General features: G+C 41.5%; 1 protein-coding gene across 3 annotated transcripts in view; it reads left to right on the top strand.

The window, feature by feature from the left end:
- The window catches only part of LOC121372513 (biotin--protein ligase-like), a 52,560-nt gene that overhangs the window by 13,123 nt on the left and 22,354 nt on the right, over positions 1-17,083 (top strand). For all 3 annotated transcript variants that reach the window (XM_041498868.1, XM_041498867.1, XM_041498869.1), the window contains exons 6-11: positions 71-1,071; positions 4,066-4,245; positions 8,241-8,509; positions 12,887-12,954; positions 13,562-13,722; positions 14,896-15,010. In XM_041498868.1, coding sequence (XP_041354802.1) covers positions 71-1,071; positions 4,066-4,245; positions 8,241-8,509; positions 12,887-12,954; positions 13,562-13,722; positions 14,896-15,010 — 1,794 coding nt within the window. The remainder of the gene's footprint in view (positions 1-70; positions 1,072-4,065; positions 4,246-8,240; positions 8,510-12,886; positions 12,955-13,561; positions 13,723-14,895; positions 15,011-17,083) is intronic.

The following is a 17,083-nucleotide window of genomic DNA, read 5'->3' as shown; positions in this document are numbered from 1 at the left end:
TGCATATTACGAGGTCTGTCATTGAACAAGATGCTGTTGTAAATACATTTTTCTTCTTTGTTTTTTCCAGCTGTAGAATGTCAAGGCAAGCCACATAGGTTTCTGCAAGATGCTGAATGTGAGGACAGCAAGGTGGATGAAAGACAGCAAGTGTTCGTGTTTAACTCACCAGAAAACTGTAACAAAATGGAGGACAGAAAACCAGTGTTTGTGGTCAACTCACCAGACAGCTGCAATGAGGATCTCCAGCTACAGTGTGAGAGTTCGGAAGAACTGGTGCACGAGGACATCCCACCAACTGTGACTGTTCAGAAAGTTGATGAGGCATCTAGTGGTGACACAACCATAGATGATGACACAACCAGTTTAGCTAAGGATACTGCAGAAGTGGTCTCCAACAGTGTAGCCATAGATTCCAACAGTGTGACTACAGACAACATGAATGTAAATGGTGTAAAGACAACTGGTGTGACTTTAAACGGTGTGGACATTAACGACACAGACTTGAATGGTTGTGACATTGATCCCAGAGTGCGTAACATCTCTGGTTCAGCTTCGATGAAACCGCCAAACGTCCTTGTCTACTGTGGAAAGAAAGACTCTGTCCGTAGGTTCCAGGGAGTGAAGGCTTCTCTTGAACAGTGTCTGAACACCGACTGTTACACTATATACCATCTGCAGCATGCAGAGGTCAACTCAGCGCCATGGGCAGACAACTCCGCTCTGCTCATAATTTCGTGTGAGAGCCTGTACGATGGCGTAAACCTGACGTTCATCAGATATTTTCAGAAGGGTGGCCGGGTGCTGAGCTGTGGGAGCTCGCTGGACGGGGAGTTTGTTGAGAGGAAGAAGGTTCAGAACAGTATCGGGGTCACAGAGTTGGACATTGAAACATGGAAGGGGGTCAGCACTCTTCGAGGTCCATTCAACTATTCTGGGGTTTTGGCGAGGATGGTGGGTGTAGTGGTGAACACGATGGCACGTGACCCATTGACCGGAGAACCTGTGTTAATGTTTGTCAGGCAGAAGTTGGCGGTCACCGGTTCTAGCGGAGTGGCTGTTTTGTCGCAGGTCAGTCAGTTGAGAAGAAAACCAGACTTTAGAAAATAACTGTAGTCCCTCTCTGATAAACAGGCAAATGAATATTTAAACTTTTGTTAGATAATGTTACTTATAAGTGCAGCTTATAACAATTTATTTCCATATTCATGGATTAACCAACTAAAGATGTTAAATATCAAGTTGTTGTTACCAGAATTAAAATGAATTTCCTCAATTGATTTTCATATGTCCATCTATGATGGGTCATATTATGGTATAGCGTTGTCCGTCTGTTAACTTTTTCTTGTCCGGACCATATCTTGCATACAGATTCATATGGGACCATCAAACCTTGCATGTAGGAACAACTTGGAATGGCTGTGTGTCGTGTACTATTACCAGGTCACTGTGACCTACTTTTCACAGTTTATTGCACTTAACAGTAAATCCTTGTCCAGACTATATCTTGCATACAGATGCATATAGGACCAGCAAACCTCACACGTAGGAACAACTTGGGATGGTGGTGTGTCGCATACTATTACTAGGTCACTGTGACCTACTTTTCACGGTCTACTGCACATAACTGTAAATCCTTGTCCGGATCATATCTTGCATACAGATGCATACAGGACCAGCAAACCTCACACGTAGGAACAACTTTGGATGGTGGTGTGTCACATACAGTTACTATGTCACTGTGATACAAATAAATAAATTAAATAATGTGTCTATACTTACTTGTCCTGTCCATAAAATATAATTACTCTTCCAGTATGCAATTCAGCACCGACAATACAATGTTTTGTTAATGTTACATACATAAACTGTTTCTTTGTCAATATAAATGTGTCACCAAAACAAACTGTTCATACATCACATAATTAGAATTGAATCATACCCATAACATATTCATTAATATCTATGGTTTTCCATCAAACTCCTAACGGGCATATCATGTATCTCACTGGTACTGTTGTTTATAATATTGTATGTTAGCCCCTTCATCAGAGAGCCAACAAATTGGGCTTGTAGACCTTTGTACACAGTATTCCAACACAGCAGTTTTAAGTGGGCATATAAAAATATGTGAACAGTGCCTGTCCTGCTAATTCCTTTTATTTTTCCTAATTATTTCATTCAGTAGTATATGCTTTACATGTGGCTAGTACATAGACAGAACCACATACTAATTGTTTTGACATTTTATTTATTGCAAAACGAGGCGGGATTTAGCTCAGTCGGTTGAGTGCTCACTTGAGGTGCTTGCGTCGCAGGATCGAACCACCTTGGTGGATCCATTCAGCTGATTGGTCAGAATTACCAAATGTTTTACATCCAATAGCCATTGAATAATTAATCAATGTGTTCCAGTGGTGTCGTTAAACAAAAAAAATTATTATACCCAGAGACCGCAACAAAACCACTGGTATGTGGTTCTGTATTTATTACATACCACCTTTCTATACTGTGATTAACAAAAGTTTAATTAAATATTACAACTTACTTTGTCTGGTAAGTTGGTTGAATTTTATGGAATTGACGGAACGTTGAGCTCCTGGCCAGGAACATGATGTCATTCCTAGCTAGAGACATGATGTCATTCCTAGCTAGGGACATGATGTCATTCCTAGCTAGGGACATGATGTCATTCCTAGCTAGGGACATGATGTCATTCCTAGCTAGGGACATGATGTCATTCCTAGCTAGGGACTTGATGTCATTCCTAGCTAGAGACATGATCTCATTCCTAGCTAGGGACATGACGTCATTCCTAGCTAGAGACTTGACGTCATTCCTAGCTAGGGACATGACGTCATTCCTAGCTAGGGACATGGTGTCATTCCTAGCTAGAGAAATGATGTCATTCCTAGCTAGAGAAATGACGTCATTCCTAGCTAGGGACATGACGTCATTCCTAGCTAGGGACATGACGTCATTCCTAGCTAGGGACATGACGTCATTCCTAGCTAGGGACATGACGTCATTCCTAACTAGGGACATGACGTCATTCCTAACTAGGGACATGATGTCATTCCTAACTAGGGACATGACGTCATTCCTAGCTAGAGACTTGACGTCATTCCTAGCTAGGGACATGACGTCATTCCTAGCTAGGGACATGATGTCATTCCTAGCTAGGGACATGATGTCATTCCTAGCTAGGGACTTGATGTCATTCCTAGCTGACATGTCATTCCTAGCTAGGGACATGACGTCATTCCTAGCTAGAGACTTGACGTCATTCCTAGCTAGGGACATGATGACATGGTGTCATTCCTAGCTAGAGAAATGATGTCATTCCTACTAGTCATTCCTAGCTAGGGACATGACGTCATTCCTAGCTAGGGACATGACGTCATTCCTAGCTAGGGACATGACGTCATTCCTAGCTAGGGACATGACGTCATTCCTAACTAGGGACATGATGTCATTCCTAACTAGGGACATGACGTCATTCCTAGCTAGAGACTTGACGTCATTCCTAGCTAGGGACATGACGTCATTCCTAGCTAGGGACATGATGTCATTCCTAGCTAGAGAAATGATGTCATTCCTAGCTAGAGAAATGACGTCATTCCTAGCTAGAGACATGACGTCATTCCTAGCTAGAGACATGACGTCATTCCTAGCTAGGGAAATGACGTCATTCCTAGCTAGAGAAATGACGTCATTCCTAGCTAGGGACATGACGTCATTCCTAGCTAGGGACATGATGTCATTCCTAGCTAGGGACATGATGTCATTCCTAGCTAGAGAAATGATGTCATTCCTAGCTAGAGAAATGATGTCATTCCTAGCTAGAGACATGATGTCATTCCTAGCTAGAGACATGATGTCATTCCTAGCTAGAGACATGATGTTATTCTGGTGCACATGTACTATGCATGTGCGATTATGTATCACACATATGCTGAATAAAATATTTTGTTATTGCATGGTCAGAATTGTCTACTACAGTAAAATTAAATGGGTTTGTAATAAAATGATATGTGTAACGTGATGTGTTTGTGTCTTTGACAGCTGCTTCTCGAGCGTGACCCGACCGACATGGTGGGAGAACCGGCCGAGTTCCGCCATCTGAAGAAATCAAACTCCACACGACTTCAGATTCTCAAACACATCCTCATCACACTCGGACTCAACTGTAGTCAGCAGACCCCGCCAGACCTCACACCATGTGTCCTGCTCACAAACAGACAGGTGAGTAACACTGTGTCCTGCTCACCATCAGGCATGTGAGTAACTCCTGCTCACCAACATACATGTGAGTAACACATTGTCCTGCTCACCAACAGACAGGTGAGTAACACTGTCCTGCTGACGGGTCTCAGTGGCGTAGTGGTTAGGCCATCGGTCTACAGGCTGGTAGGTACTGGGTTCGGATCCCAGTCGAGGCATGGGATTTTTAATCCAGATACCGACTCCAAACCCTGAGTGAGTGCTCTGCAAGGCTCAATGGGTAGGTGTACGCCACTTGCACCGACCAGTGATCCATAACTGGTTCAACAAAGGCCATGGTTTGTGCTATCCTGCCTGTGGGAAGCGCAAATAAAAGATCCCTTGCTGCTAATCGGAAAGAGTAGCCTATGTAGTGGCGACAGCGGGTTTCCTCTCAAAATCTGTGTGGTTCTTAACCATATGTCTGACGCCATATGACCGTAAATAAAATGTGTTGAGTGCGTCGTAATATTTCTTTCTTTCTTTCACTGTCCTGCTCACCAACAGACAGGTGAGTAACACTGTGTCCTGCTCACCATCAGGCAGGTGAGTAACACTGTGTCCTGCTCACAAACAGGTGAGTAACACTGTGTCCTGCCCACCAACATACAGGTGAGTAACACTGTCCTGCTCACCAACATGCATGTGAGTAACTGTCCTGCTCACCAACATGCATGTGAGTAACAGTGTCCTGCTCACAAACAGGCAGGTGAGTAACTTCCTGCTCGCCAACAGACAGGTGAGTAACTGTCCTGCTCACCAACAGGCAGGTGAGTAACTCATGCTCACCAACAGACAGGTGAGTAACACTGTCCTGCTCACCAACAGGCAGGTGAGTAACACTGTCCTGCTCACCAACAGGCAGGTGAGTAACACTGTCCTGCTCACCAACAGACAGGTGAGTAACACTGTCCTGCTCACCAACAGGCAGGTGAGTAACTGTCCTGCTCATCAACAGATAGGTGAGTAACACTGTGTCCTGCCTACCAACAGGCAGGTGAGTAACTGTCCTGCTCACCAACAGACAGGTGAGTAACACTGTCCTCAGTCTTCACCGGGAAGGGCGACTGATCACTCCCGCTCCCCTCCACACTCAGTTGTAAAGTTTTAGGAAAGTGGCAAATTGATCACCTTGCCAGGCCTCACGCAAGGTCATAATCATAGAGCGAAGTCACTTCTCTCTCAAACTTTAGAGAGGGCGAAGTTTTTAACAGCAGGGAGACTTTAATTTTTAATCCAAAAAATAAAATACGCAAAAAGAAGTTATTTTAATACAGGTGCAACTTTTACAATCTGTATTTTTATTTTTATTATTATTTTAAAAAAAATTACCGTCTGTACTGCTAACTGAAGGATATGTGCTCTTCTTTTTTTTTAATCACCTTTCCACATGTAATTGAACAACACTAATTTAACCGTTTAGAATTCATTCTCTCATAAGTTTGTCTTCGCATTTCATTTAATAACTATTCCATGCAGAGTATTTTTCTAGTAGATTAATCTACCACGGTCAAGCTCAGATTCCCCAGAGGCAATTAAATGCATTCCACAGTCACAGTTTCTTAAGTGATACACTGTGGAGTTGTCAGACTGAATGGACTAGTATCTGCAAATAAATGTGTTCCACAGTCACAGTTTCTTAAGTGATACACTGTGGAGTTGTCAGACTGAATGGACTAGTATCTGCAATTAAATGCATTCCACAGTCACAGTTTCTTAAGTGATACACTGTGGAGTTGTCAGACTGAATGGACTAGTATCTGCAATTAAATGTGTTCCACAGTCACAGTTTCTTAAGTGATACACTGTGGAGTTGTCAGACTGAATGGACTAGTATCTGCAATTAAATGTGTTCCACAGTCACACTTTCTTAAGTGATACACTGTGGAGTTGTCAGACTGAATGGACTAGTATCTGCAATTAAATGTGTTCCACAGTCACAGTTTCTTAATTAATACACTGTGGAGTTGTCAGACTGAATGGGTACTAGTATCTGCAATTAAATGTGTTCCACAGTCACAGTTTCTTAAGTGATACACTGTGGAGTTGTCAGACTGAATGGACTAGTATCTGCAATTAAATGTGTTCCACAGTCACAGTTTCTTAAGTGATACACTGTGGAGTTGTCAGACTGAATGGGTAGTAGTATCCGTGATGGTGTGAAAATAGCTTATCTGCTGCACCTTGTCACTGTTTAACATAAAACAAAAAGTATATAGAATTTACAGTGGTCGCTTAACACAGACACTTTAGCGACTTGGAGATCCAGTTTAGGTGGCTGCTGGGTGTGTAGGACAGGTTACCTTTTATTATGAGTGCATATACATTAAAACTCCACTAGGACAGGTTTGCTTGTATTCTTTTATAATTTCGACATCTGTTTTGTATGTTAAATTAATACATTATGACAAAGTCTGCGTAAAACTAGTTAATTACTCCTCGCATTATTTTTTTCACATCAAGGTCTGCTGCTCCAAACGAATAAAAAAATTTCAATGTATTTTCCGGTGGAGCATGACCCAAACTCCCTAAAATTCATTCGCCATAGTCTAGATCCCCACCCTTGTACAATTTCCAGAACATTCGCCTGACAATACGCTTCAACAGTCAGTAACACGTTTAGGCCATCTATTAGTGCTGACACAGGTGTTGTCTGAGCTAGACAGTCTACCAGTATCTGTGAGCCTGTCGCATGATTTTTGTGGCGCCAGTCTCTCTTCAAACACTCAGACACTTAACACTTAATTATTATCTATGAATAGGTGTTTCTCAAGTTCTTTACCATTCATCCATGATGTGTACATTGCAAGTGATGACTGTTTTTAAAAAGGAGCACAGATTTTGCCTTACAGTGTCTGGCATGGCGAAGTCAGGCTGGTCAGAGCAAAGTTTGGGCTCACTTCGCCCTGTCCCGTGAGCCCTGCTTGCTATACATTTTTAATGTGTTTTATTTGAAAGATCATGTGATTGCACGCCTAGAACAATTTTAGGAGAGTGATCTGCTCGCCTTAATTTTGCTTGTTGCGAATACTGGTCCTGCTCACCAACATACAGGTGAGTAACACTGTCCTGCTCAGCAACAGACAGGTGAGTAACACTGTCCTGCTCACTAACGGACAGGTTACAATGTGTCCTGCTCACCAGTAAACAAGTAACACTGTATCCCACTTACCAATAGACAGGTGAGTAACACTGTGTCCTGCTCACCAGTAGACAGGTGAGTAATGCTGTGTCCTGCTCACTAACAGATAAGTGAGTAACAATGTGTCCTGCTCACCAGTAGAAAAGTGAGTAAGACTATCCCACTCACCAATAGACAGGTGAATAACTCCTGCTCACTAACAGACAGGTGAGTAACAATGTGTCCTGCTCACCAATAGACAGGTGAGTAACAATGTGTCCTGCTCACCGATATACATGTGAGTAACAAAGTGTCCTGCTCACCTGTCTGATAGTAACACTGTCCTGCTTGCATGCAGGTCAGTAACAATTCTGCTCATTAACAAGTGAATAACAATGTGTCCCTCTCACTAGCAAGTGAGTACCAGTGTCCTGTGAACTAACATATTGGTGCGTAACCCTCCATTGTGCTCACTATCAAACAAGTAACAGTGTCATTTTCATTGTTAAACAAGTAACAATGTCTTGTTTACTATATCAAATTGGTGAGTAATATTGTTCTACTAGCTAATATGTAAGTGAGTAATAGTCCTGCTCATTAACCAATATGTAACACTGTCTTGCTCTTTGAGAAATGGGTAACACTCTCCTCGCTAATAAACACAGGGGAATCAATGTCCTACTCAAAAGCAGGTAGGTGAGTAAAGTTACATTGCTGTTTATTGATGAACACACAAGTGAGTAACACGTTCCTACTCACTAATACTTGTGAGTACCACTGTTTTGCTTACTAAGACATACTTGGTCAAGTTGCATCATCTCTGTACAAGTAATAACTGTTGTTGTCTTTTTTTCAGGATGTTAAGGAATCTTTCATAGGTGGTATACAGCACAGACTGAAAGGTGGCATACTGCGTTCTAAATCTCTAACTCTGCAGTTCATAGAGAAATGCTCTCCCTCCACACCAGTGTTGCCACATCACCTGCCTGTAGTGACGGGCGATGGTGATCTCCAGTTAAAATACTTCCAGCCACAGACGTACTGGACAAACCTCAGCACATCGCGTCTCGGACAGGTGGTCCTCTACACAGACGTCATACCCACAACCATGACCATGTTTGAAGGGTGAGCCTCATTTTGAAGATTCAGTCTTAAGAATAAACTAATTTTATTGTTTAATAGTTTTTAGCAGCAGGTGTGTGTTCAGAAAGGTTTACGGTGGGGGTCTAATCCAAGGTAAGCGTGTATTCAGAAAAGTTTACAGTGGGGGTCTAATCCAAGGCAGACCGGCCTCGGTGGCGTCGTGGCAGGCCATCGGTCTACAGGCTGGTAGGTACTGGGTTCGGATCCCAGTCGAGGCATGGGATTTTTAATCCAGATACCGACTCCAAACCCTGAGTGAGTGCTCCGCAAGGCTCAATGGGTAGGTGTAAACCACTTGCACCGACCAGTGATCCATAACTGGTTCAACAAAGGCCATGGTTTGTGCTATCCTGCCTGTGGGAAGCGCAAATAAAAGATCCCTTGCTGCCAATCGGAAGAGTAGCCCATGTAGTGGCGACAGCGGGTTTCCTCTCAAAATCTGTGTGGTCTTACCATATGTCTGACGCCATATAACCGTAAATAAAATGTGTTGAGTGCGTCGTTAAATAAAACACTTCTTTCTTTCTAATCCTAGGCAAGCGTGTATTCAGAAAAGTTTACAGTGGGGGTCTAATCCAAGGCAAGTGTGTATTCAGAAAAGTTTACAGTGGGGGTCTAATCCAAGGCAAGCGTGTATTCAGAAAAGTTTACAGTGGGGGTCTAATCCAAGGCAAGCGTGTATTCAGAAAAGTTTACAGTGGGGGTCTAATCCAAGGCAAGCGTGTATTCAGAAAAGTTTACAGTGGGGGTCTAATCCAAGGCAAGCGTGTATTCAGAAAAGTTTACAGTGGGGGTCTAATCCAAGGCAAGCGTGTATTCAGGAAAGTTTACAGTGGGGGTCTAATCCAAGGCAAGCGTGTATTCAGGAAAGTGTACGGTGGAGGTCTAATCCAAGGCAAGTGTGTGTTCAGGAAAGTGTACGGTGGGGGTCTAATCCAAGGCAAGCGTGTATTCAGGAAAGTGTACGGTGGGGGTCTAATCCAAGGCAAGCTTGTGTTCAGGAACGTTTATGGTGGGGTCTAATCCAAGGCAAGTGTGTGTTCAGGAAAGTGTACGGTGGGGGTCTAATCCAAGGTAAGCGTGTATTCAGGAAAGTGTACGGTGGGGTCTAATCCAAGGTAAGCGTGTATTCAGGAAAGTGTACGGTGGGGTCTAATCCAAGGTAAGCATGTATTCAGGAAAGTGTACGGTGGGGGTCTAATCGAAGGCAAGCGTGTATTCAGGAAAGTGTACGGTGGAGGTCTAATCCAAGGCAAGTGTGTATTCAGGAAAGTGTACGGTGGGGGTCTAATCCAAGGCAAGTGTGTATTCAGGAAAGTGTACGGTGGGGGTCTAATCCAAGGCAAGCGTGTGTTCAGGAAAGTGTACGGTGGGGGTCTAATCCAAGGCAAGCATGTGTTCAGGAAAGTGTACGGTGGGGGTCTAATCCAAGGCAAGCGTGTGTTCAGGAAAGTGTAAGGTGGAGGTCTAATCCAAGGCAAGCGTGTGTTCAGGAAAGAAGTAAAAAAGTTTGTTTTATTTAACGATGCCACTAGAGCACATTGATTTTTCATCTTATCATCGGCTATTGGACGTCAAACATATGGTCATTCTGACACTGTTTTTTAGAGGAAACCCTCTGTCGCCACATAGACTACTATTTTATGACAGGCAGCAAGGGATCTTCTATTTGCGCTTCCCACAGGCAGGATAGCACAAACCATGGCTTTTGTTGAACCAGTTATGGATCACTGGTCGGTGCAAGTGGTTTACACCTACCTACCCATTGAGCCTTGCGGAGCTCTCACTCAGGGTTTGGAGTCAGTATCTGGATTAAAAATCCCATGCCTCAACTGGGATCTGAACCCAGTACCTACCAGCCTGTAGACCGATGGCCTAACCACGACGCCATCGAGGCCGGTATATTCAGGAAAGTGTACGGTGGGGGACTAATCCAAGGTAAGCAATGTTTTTAGGGTGGTTTAAGTCATGTTCTCAATATATTAAATTGAAAGAAAGAAAATTTTGTTGGACAAAGGAGTTCAGTTCGGTCAGGAAATCCATAGCAGTGGATGGCTGGCTAAACGTGTAATCGCTGATTTCCGATTTAGATTCTGACAATCTTCACTGTTCTGCCAGAATATATTACTATCACTATTATCAGGTTTATAAGGCTTAAATTACATGTTTATTTGATGATGCAGATGTTTGGCCTCATGGGCTAAAGAGTTGTACTTGTTTACAACGAATACGTTCTGTCAATAGTGGGTTTCGAATCCCTAACCTGAATACATAAAAAGTTCAAAGTCCATAGTTTGGCAGGTGTTGATTCTTCAAAAATAATCTACACCTAGAACAATAAGGTGACATCACAGGTGTGGATTAAATGTTAGTTTTTGGTCATCATATTCGAACGAGATACTTGAAAGTTGTTTTATTATAAAAACATGAAACTGCAGGTATGTCTGTATTTTGCATTTGTACATGTTATTGTAAATGTTTGTTTTGTGTTTGTGTTGGCTTCAAATAAAGTGTTGCTCGCATACTCATTTCCACTTCAAAATTGATTTTTCTGAGCATTATATTAGCTCATACATTCATATTCATTTGACTTGTTTTTTTTTACAAAGGAATGAAAGTTTAAGGGTAGACTAAACTCCAACAAGAGCCTTATGTGTTGGAAAGATGCATACTTGGACCACCAACACATACTGACACTTTAACAAATGAAAAAACGCGTAATTTTAGAGTTAATAAAAAAACCGTGATTATTCCTGCTAACTGGGGGCAGCCATTTTGTTTCGTTTTTGTGACGTCCGGTGGTAAGGGCGAAGTGACGTCAGCTTAGGTCCAACTTCTCTATTATGCACAGTGTAAACAAATGCTCTAATTTACGACAAGGCGCTTCGCTTTCATCAACCTGACTTGTAAAACAACATAAATGACTTGATAGTATAATAAACTATTTAACTAAATATATTTCAATTTGCATCAATATAACGAAATGTTATAGTATTTTTTCTTTTAAAAAATCCAAAGAAAAAATGCATATGCATATTATTAGGCCTATTGGTAGGATACGTTCGAGCTAAAACGACCACTCACGATACCCAAATGATAATTTTCTTTTCTCTGGTTTTGGTCAGTTTTGTAATTTTAGATGGGGAAAGTCTACTTTAATCAAGGGTTTTACAGAATTACTTACAGTAATAAAGCTGGTAAAGTCCATTATGATTTGAGGTTATCACACAATACCCTGTGAACTTAATAAAAGAGGCACGTCTTTTTAGTGTGTCTAGACACAGTGTCTAGGGACCGTCTACGGACCGTCTACATATACACCTGCCAATCAAGAACCACAGTTTTCTCTTTGGCATTTAACTGCTCCATTCAAATTCCATAGCACCACGACCACCCCCACCCCCACCCGCCTGCTACCGATTTGATCGGGCTGCTGGTGCTCCCTTGCACCTGCCAGTTCAGGCGGTCCATCCTCTCCCCTCCCCCCACCTTTCCTGTCAAGGCCGGCCCTTGTGCCCACAACAGGCGTGCGCTACAACAGCTTGTTCTGAATGTGCACGTAAAACCATATGACCTGACATGACCTGACCTAAGAACCACAGTGGCACCCGCCTGCTACCAATTCGATCGGGCTGCTGGTGCTCCCTTGCACCTGCCAGTGCAGACGGTCCCTCTTCTCCCCTCCCCCCCCCCCCCCCCCCCCCCCCCCCCACCTTTCCTGTCATGGACGGGCGTGCGTTACAACAGCTTGTTCTGAATGTGCACGTAAAACCCTATGACCTGACCTCACCTAAGAACCACAGGTACAGGCCACGGAAAGAAAAGACCAATTAAGCAAGAAAACACTCCGACTATTATTTCAGTACGTGGGTTAATTTATATACAAAATATAATACAGTTATTTCAACACTTTGACAATGGTGGTTTACTTTGTATTGAAAAATAAACCACATTGCAGTGTTACTGGGATAGAAGTATTACAGAACATTGCAATGCATCCGCAAAAATCTGGTATGTTTTGTTTCTTCAGTTCGAAGACTAATTCCTGACGTTAGGTATTACGTTACCACCAGCTTGCCAGAAAGCGTATTCACTGGGATGGTACAAAATGGCTGTGCCTGTTATATATAATAGCCATCACATTTAACTGTTTTATTAATTAACTATACGATTATAATTGTTGATATTAAGCAATAATGTGCATTATGTATCGTTGAATATGCACACCAGTCCAAAAGCCTTGCTTTAGCATTCGTTTAAGCACATCCCTAACACAAAAATATAATTGCTTTAATTGTCAATGAAAGATAGTCACTTTAATGCAGACATTTGTTCCTATATTGTGTATTTACCTTTCAGGTTGCAGTTTTCAGTTACAAGCGATGCCGGGCTGATTGCCATTGCTGGAAGACAAACAGCCGGAAAAGGTAGTTATCTCCCCTAGTTCAGTGACTTTGAAAAATATAGCCCGACGACCCTTGATCACCCCATAACTACTGCTGTGGCCACTTCACCTTCATATGACTTTATGATGGTTTTGAACTGGGAAAGGCAGAAGTAGACAAAATATCTGTGTTGGTCTGGTTACAGTAAACACAGGCAGAATGATACTTCTACTAGAGTTTCCATTCCATAGCATTATAGTTGTCAGAATCTTCCTCTTTTACAAATGGTCCTCTGTTTGCAGTTTATATTACTTATACTTAGAGCTTGTTACCTTCTACAAAATAATGAAGCTCTTACATATTTTTGTAGGTCAGTGATTTATACATAGGTTACCTGTTTTAAAAATGTGCGTAACATTGCTTGAAACAAAAGTCTTAAATGACTAAGTCATCGTGCAGTTATTCTGATCATTTTTATTTTTGTTTTAAGATGTGTTGTATTAATAGTTTTTACAGATTTGTATTTTGCATATTTTTATTGATTGCTTTTTATGGTTTTTTTTATTATTATTGCATTTGTTCATCTTTGTATATAATTGATGCTAATCATATTGAATGTGAATTATGATTAGTTTCTGTTTGTTACAAGGTCGAGGGTTGAACACGTGGTTAAGTCCGGTGGGCTGTGCTATGTTCAGTCTGCCGGTGCGCATGCCGGCCGACTCAAACCTCGGACAGAGGGTGTCATTCTTACAGCACATCGTGTCACTAGCCGTGGTGCAGAGTGTGCGAGCTCTACCAGGATACGAGGTATGGCAACTACAAACAGGGTTTCTGTTTTCTCAGATATCACTTTTAATGTGACCCCTAAATTCTCTAAAGGAATAGAATATTGTTTTAGGATTTTATTCTCTATTTCAATCAGTGTTGTATGACTTACATCAAAGTCCACGGTCGTGTTTTCCTGTCTATATGAAGTACATATTAAAGAATGCTTGCTCGTAGCTAGTAAATGTAGCTGATGTGTTGGCAGTGGGTTTCTTTTTCTCAATCTGCAGCTGCCATATAAAACTTGCTGAGGTGTTGGCAGTGGGTTTCTTCTTCTCAATCTGCAGCTGCCATATAAAACTGGCTGAGGTGTTGGCAGTGGGTTTCTTCTTCTCAATCTGCAGCTGCCATATAAAACTGGCTGAGGTGCTGGCAGTGGGTTTCTTCTTCTCAATCTGCAGCTGCCATATAAAACTGGCTGAGGTGTTGGCAGTGGGTTTCTTCTTCTAAATCTGCAGCTGCCATATAAAACTGGCTGAGGTGTTGGCAGTGGGTTTCTTCTTCTCAATCTGCAGCTGCCATATAAAACTGGCTGAGGTGTTGGCAGTGGGTTTCTTCTTCTCAATCTGCAGCTGCCATATAAAACTGGCTGAGGTGTTGGCAGTGGGTTTCTTCTTCTCAATCTGCAGCTGCCATATAAAACTGGCTGAGGTGTTGGCAGTGGGTTTCTTCTTATCAATCTGTAGCTGCCATATAAAACTGGCTGAGGTGTTGGCAGTGGGTGTCTTCTTCTCAATCTGCAGCTGCCATATAAAACTGGCTGAGGTGTTGGCAGTGGGTTTCTTCTCAATCTGCAGCTGCCATATAAAACTGGCTGAGGTGTTGGCAGTGGGTTTCTTCTTCTCAATCTGCAGCTGCCATATAAAACTGGCTGAGGTGTTATAAAGTAAGCATTCCTTCCTTTTTTTAAATTTAAACAAACAACACTTTTGTGAAACAAATTTACTTAATAGACTGAGTCCATATGGAGTAGCACTGGCATCAGTTTTAAAAGGTGAAAGAATATAAACGATGCCTTTTAGTGGTGTTATTTTCAACCTAAATTATAAAACTAAATTTTGACTTGCTTGTGTATGTGTTTATAAATAAACCAATGTACATATATCTGACTATGTCATATAAATAAACAAGTAAACATAATATCTGTACTTTCAGAAGTTAGATCTAAGAATCAAATGGCCTAATGATATTTACTATGGTCAGGACATCAAGCTGGGAGGGGTGATCGTCAACTCATCTGCCATGGACAACATCATTTACACAGTTATTGGTGAGTAATCATCATTGGTGAGTAGTGAGTTATTGGTGAGTAGTGAGTTACTGATGACCATGAATGGACATGTATACAAACAGTTCTATTTGTGGACTAATCATCAAGAGGTACATACAAATTAAACTTTGTTTGGTTTTGTTTTAATGGTACCACTAGAACCAGTTGATTAATTAATCATTGGCTATTGGATGTCAAACATTTGATCATTCTGACACGTAGTCATCAGATGAAGCCCATTACATTTTCCCATTAACAGTAAGTGATGTTGACATGCATTTTCTCACCAGTCATGGGATGGAGGAAACCCATCCCACAGACAAGATAGCACATACCACGGCCTTTGAAATACCAGTCGTGGTACACTGCCTCGAACGAGAAATATACCAATTGGCCCACCAACGGGGATCAATCCCAAACCGACTGCACATCAAGCGAACGCTTTACCACTGGGCATATGAACAATGATTACACTAATAGTGTTTTCCTGTCTTTTTTTAACACTGTGTGTAAGCAATGGAATAAATAAGTGAACAGTTTTGTGATTTTTAAAATAAAATTTCTTTCTGGATGACTAGTTATTAACATGCAGAATAAGTCTCTGTGTACTTCCCTGTACCCACCTGATATCCTCATCCTCTAACACTAATAAAGCTGGTCTGACCCACGGCAGTAACTAACGACCACCGGCAGTAGGGGTGTATAGTAAGTGGTTACAGGGTGTGCACCACGAAATCAAATCCCATAGACGACAGTAGTAACATATGTGGCTAAACCTCCTACATGCAGCATATCAATCGACATAAACACCATGAATATAAATACTGCCACCCCTCACCCTTAAAGTAAATCAGAATAAATTGGGGGTTTAGGTGCTCAATTCTGAGATAACGGGTAGCGTCTATGACTACCCTAATTCTGCACAAAAATTGGCATGTTATTTTTAGTAGGACTCCACATATGTTTTCAAGCACAATGGTAGTCGGTACATTCACATTAGTTTAAATTAAATTACAGGAATTTACTGGCAACATGAAACAACATTTTAAAAACAACAAACACTGTCACATTTATCACCAGTCACAGAACTTGTAGCATTAACTGCTCTATCAAAAGTTATGTGCACCTCAAACTTTGACTGAGCCGGATGTTATTTAGTTTAGTACTACCTACAAATGCCTCTTAACAATGCCAGAAGTAACTACTGAACACTTTCCAAAATGGTCAGACTCAGCTTACAGCTAAAAAGCTGATGGGGGAAATGGCAGGTGTGTGGTATGGATAGCCACAAGAGACAAGCACCTGTCGCTGTTGGAGAGACGAGGACTGGGATGTGGAGGTGGACAGCGAAAGAAGTTGAAAAATAGGACAATTTTCCAGATCTGGAAGAAATGAGATAGAATTTAAAGGAGAGAAAGGAAAGAGGGCAGTGGGATTTCAAGAAAGAAACCCCCAAAAACATGCAAAATAAGGAATGGCTAGTTTTGCCGTGAGTCTCTTCAATTTTCAGGCCATTGAGATCATACGACTAGGGCATTGTGTTAGTATGCCGTCTGGTCATCATTAATTTTGATCCTGCAAAACACCTGAGATGGCTCCCTATTATGTGTTAATTTTTAACATTAAGGTTATTTTTAGACTTATAACAGAGAATATTAGGTTTTCAAAAATTTGATTAGCCACAATTGTTATTTGATTGAAAATTGATTAGCAACTACTATTTAGAATTGTGTAGCGATCTCAGAAACTTGCATAGAGAATTACAACACGATACTGCAGATTAGTTGAATTTGTTTTTATAACCTGGCTAGAATGAGTCAAGACACATACACAATAATGGTGCTCAATAGTAAAAAGTACAGCTGATTAAACGTTCCTGTTTTCAGTTACATCATTAGCTTTCAGCATTTTGTGAAATATTTTATTACCCCATGCATTTCTAATGCACTGACCAGTGCAATTAGTACTTACAAACCAATTACCTACCAAATGTGATGTCATCGTGATTTGGTAAACACACAAGTTACATAGTTTAAGGTTTTGTTATGGTTCACTGTTAAATTTAATAAAATT

This window comes from Gigantopelta aegis, chromosome 4, assembly GCF_016097555.1.
Source record: "Gigantopelta aegis isolate Gae_Host chromosome 4, Gae_host_genome, whole genome shotgun sequence".
NCBI lineage: Eukaryota > Metazoa > Mollusca > Gastropoda > Neomphalida > Peltospiridae > Gigantopelta > Gigantopelta aegis.
This window is presented reverse-complemented; position numbering and strand designations above follow the sequence as displayed.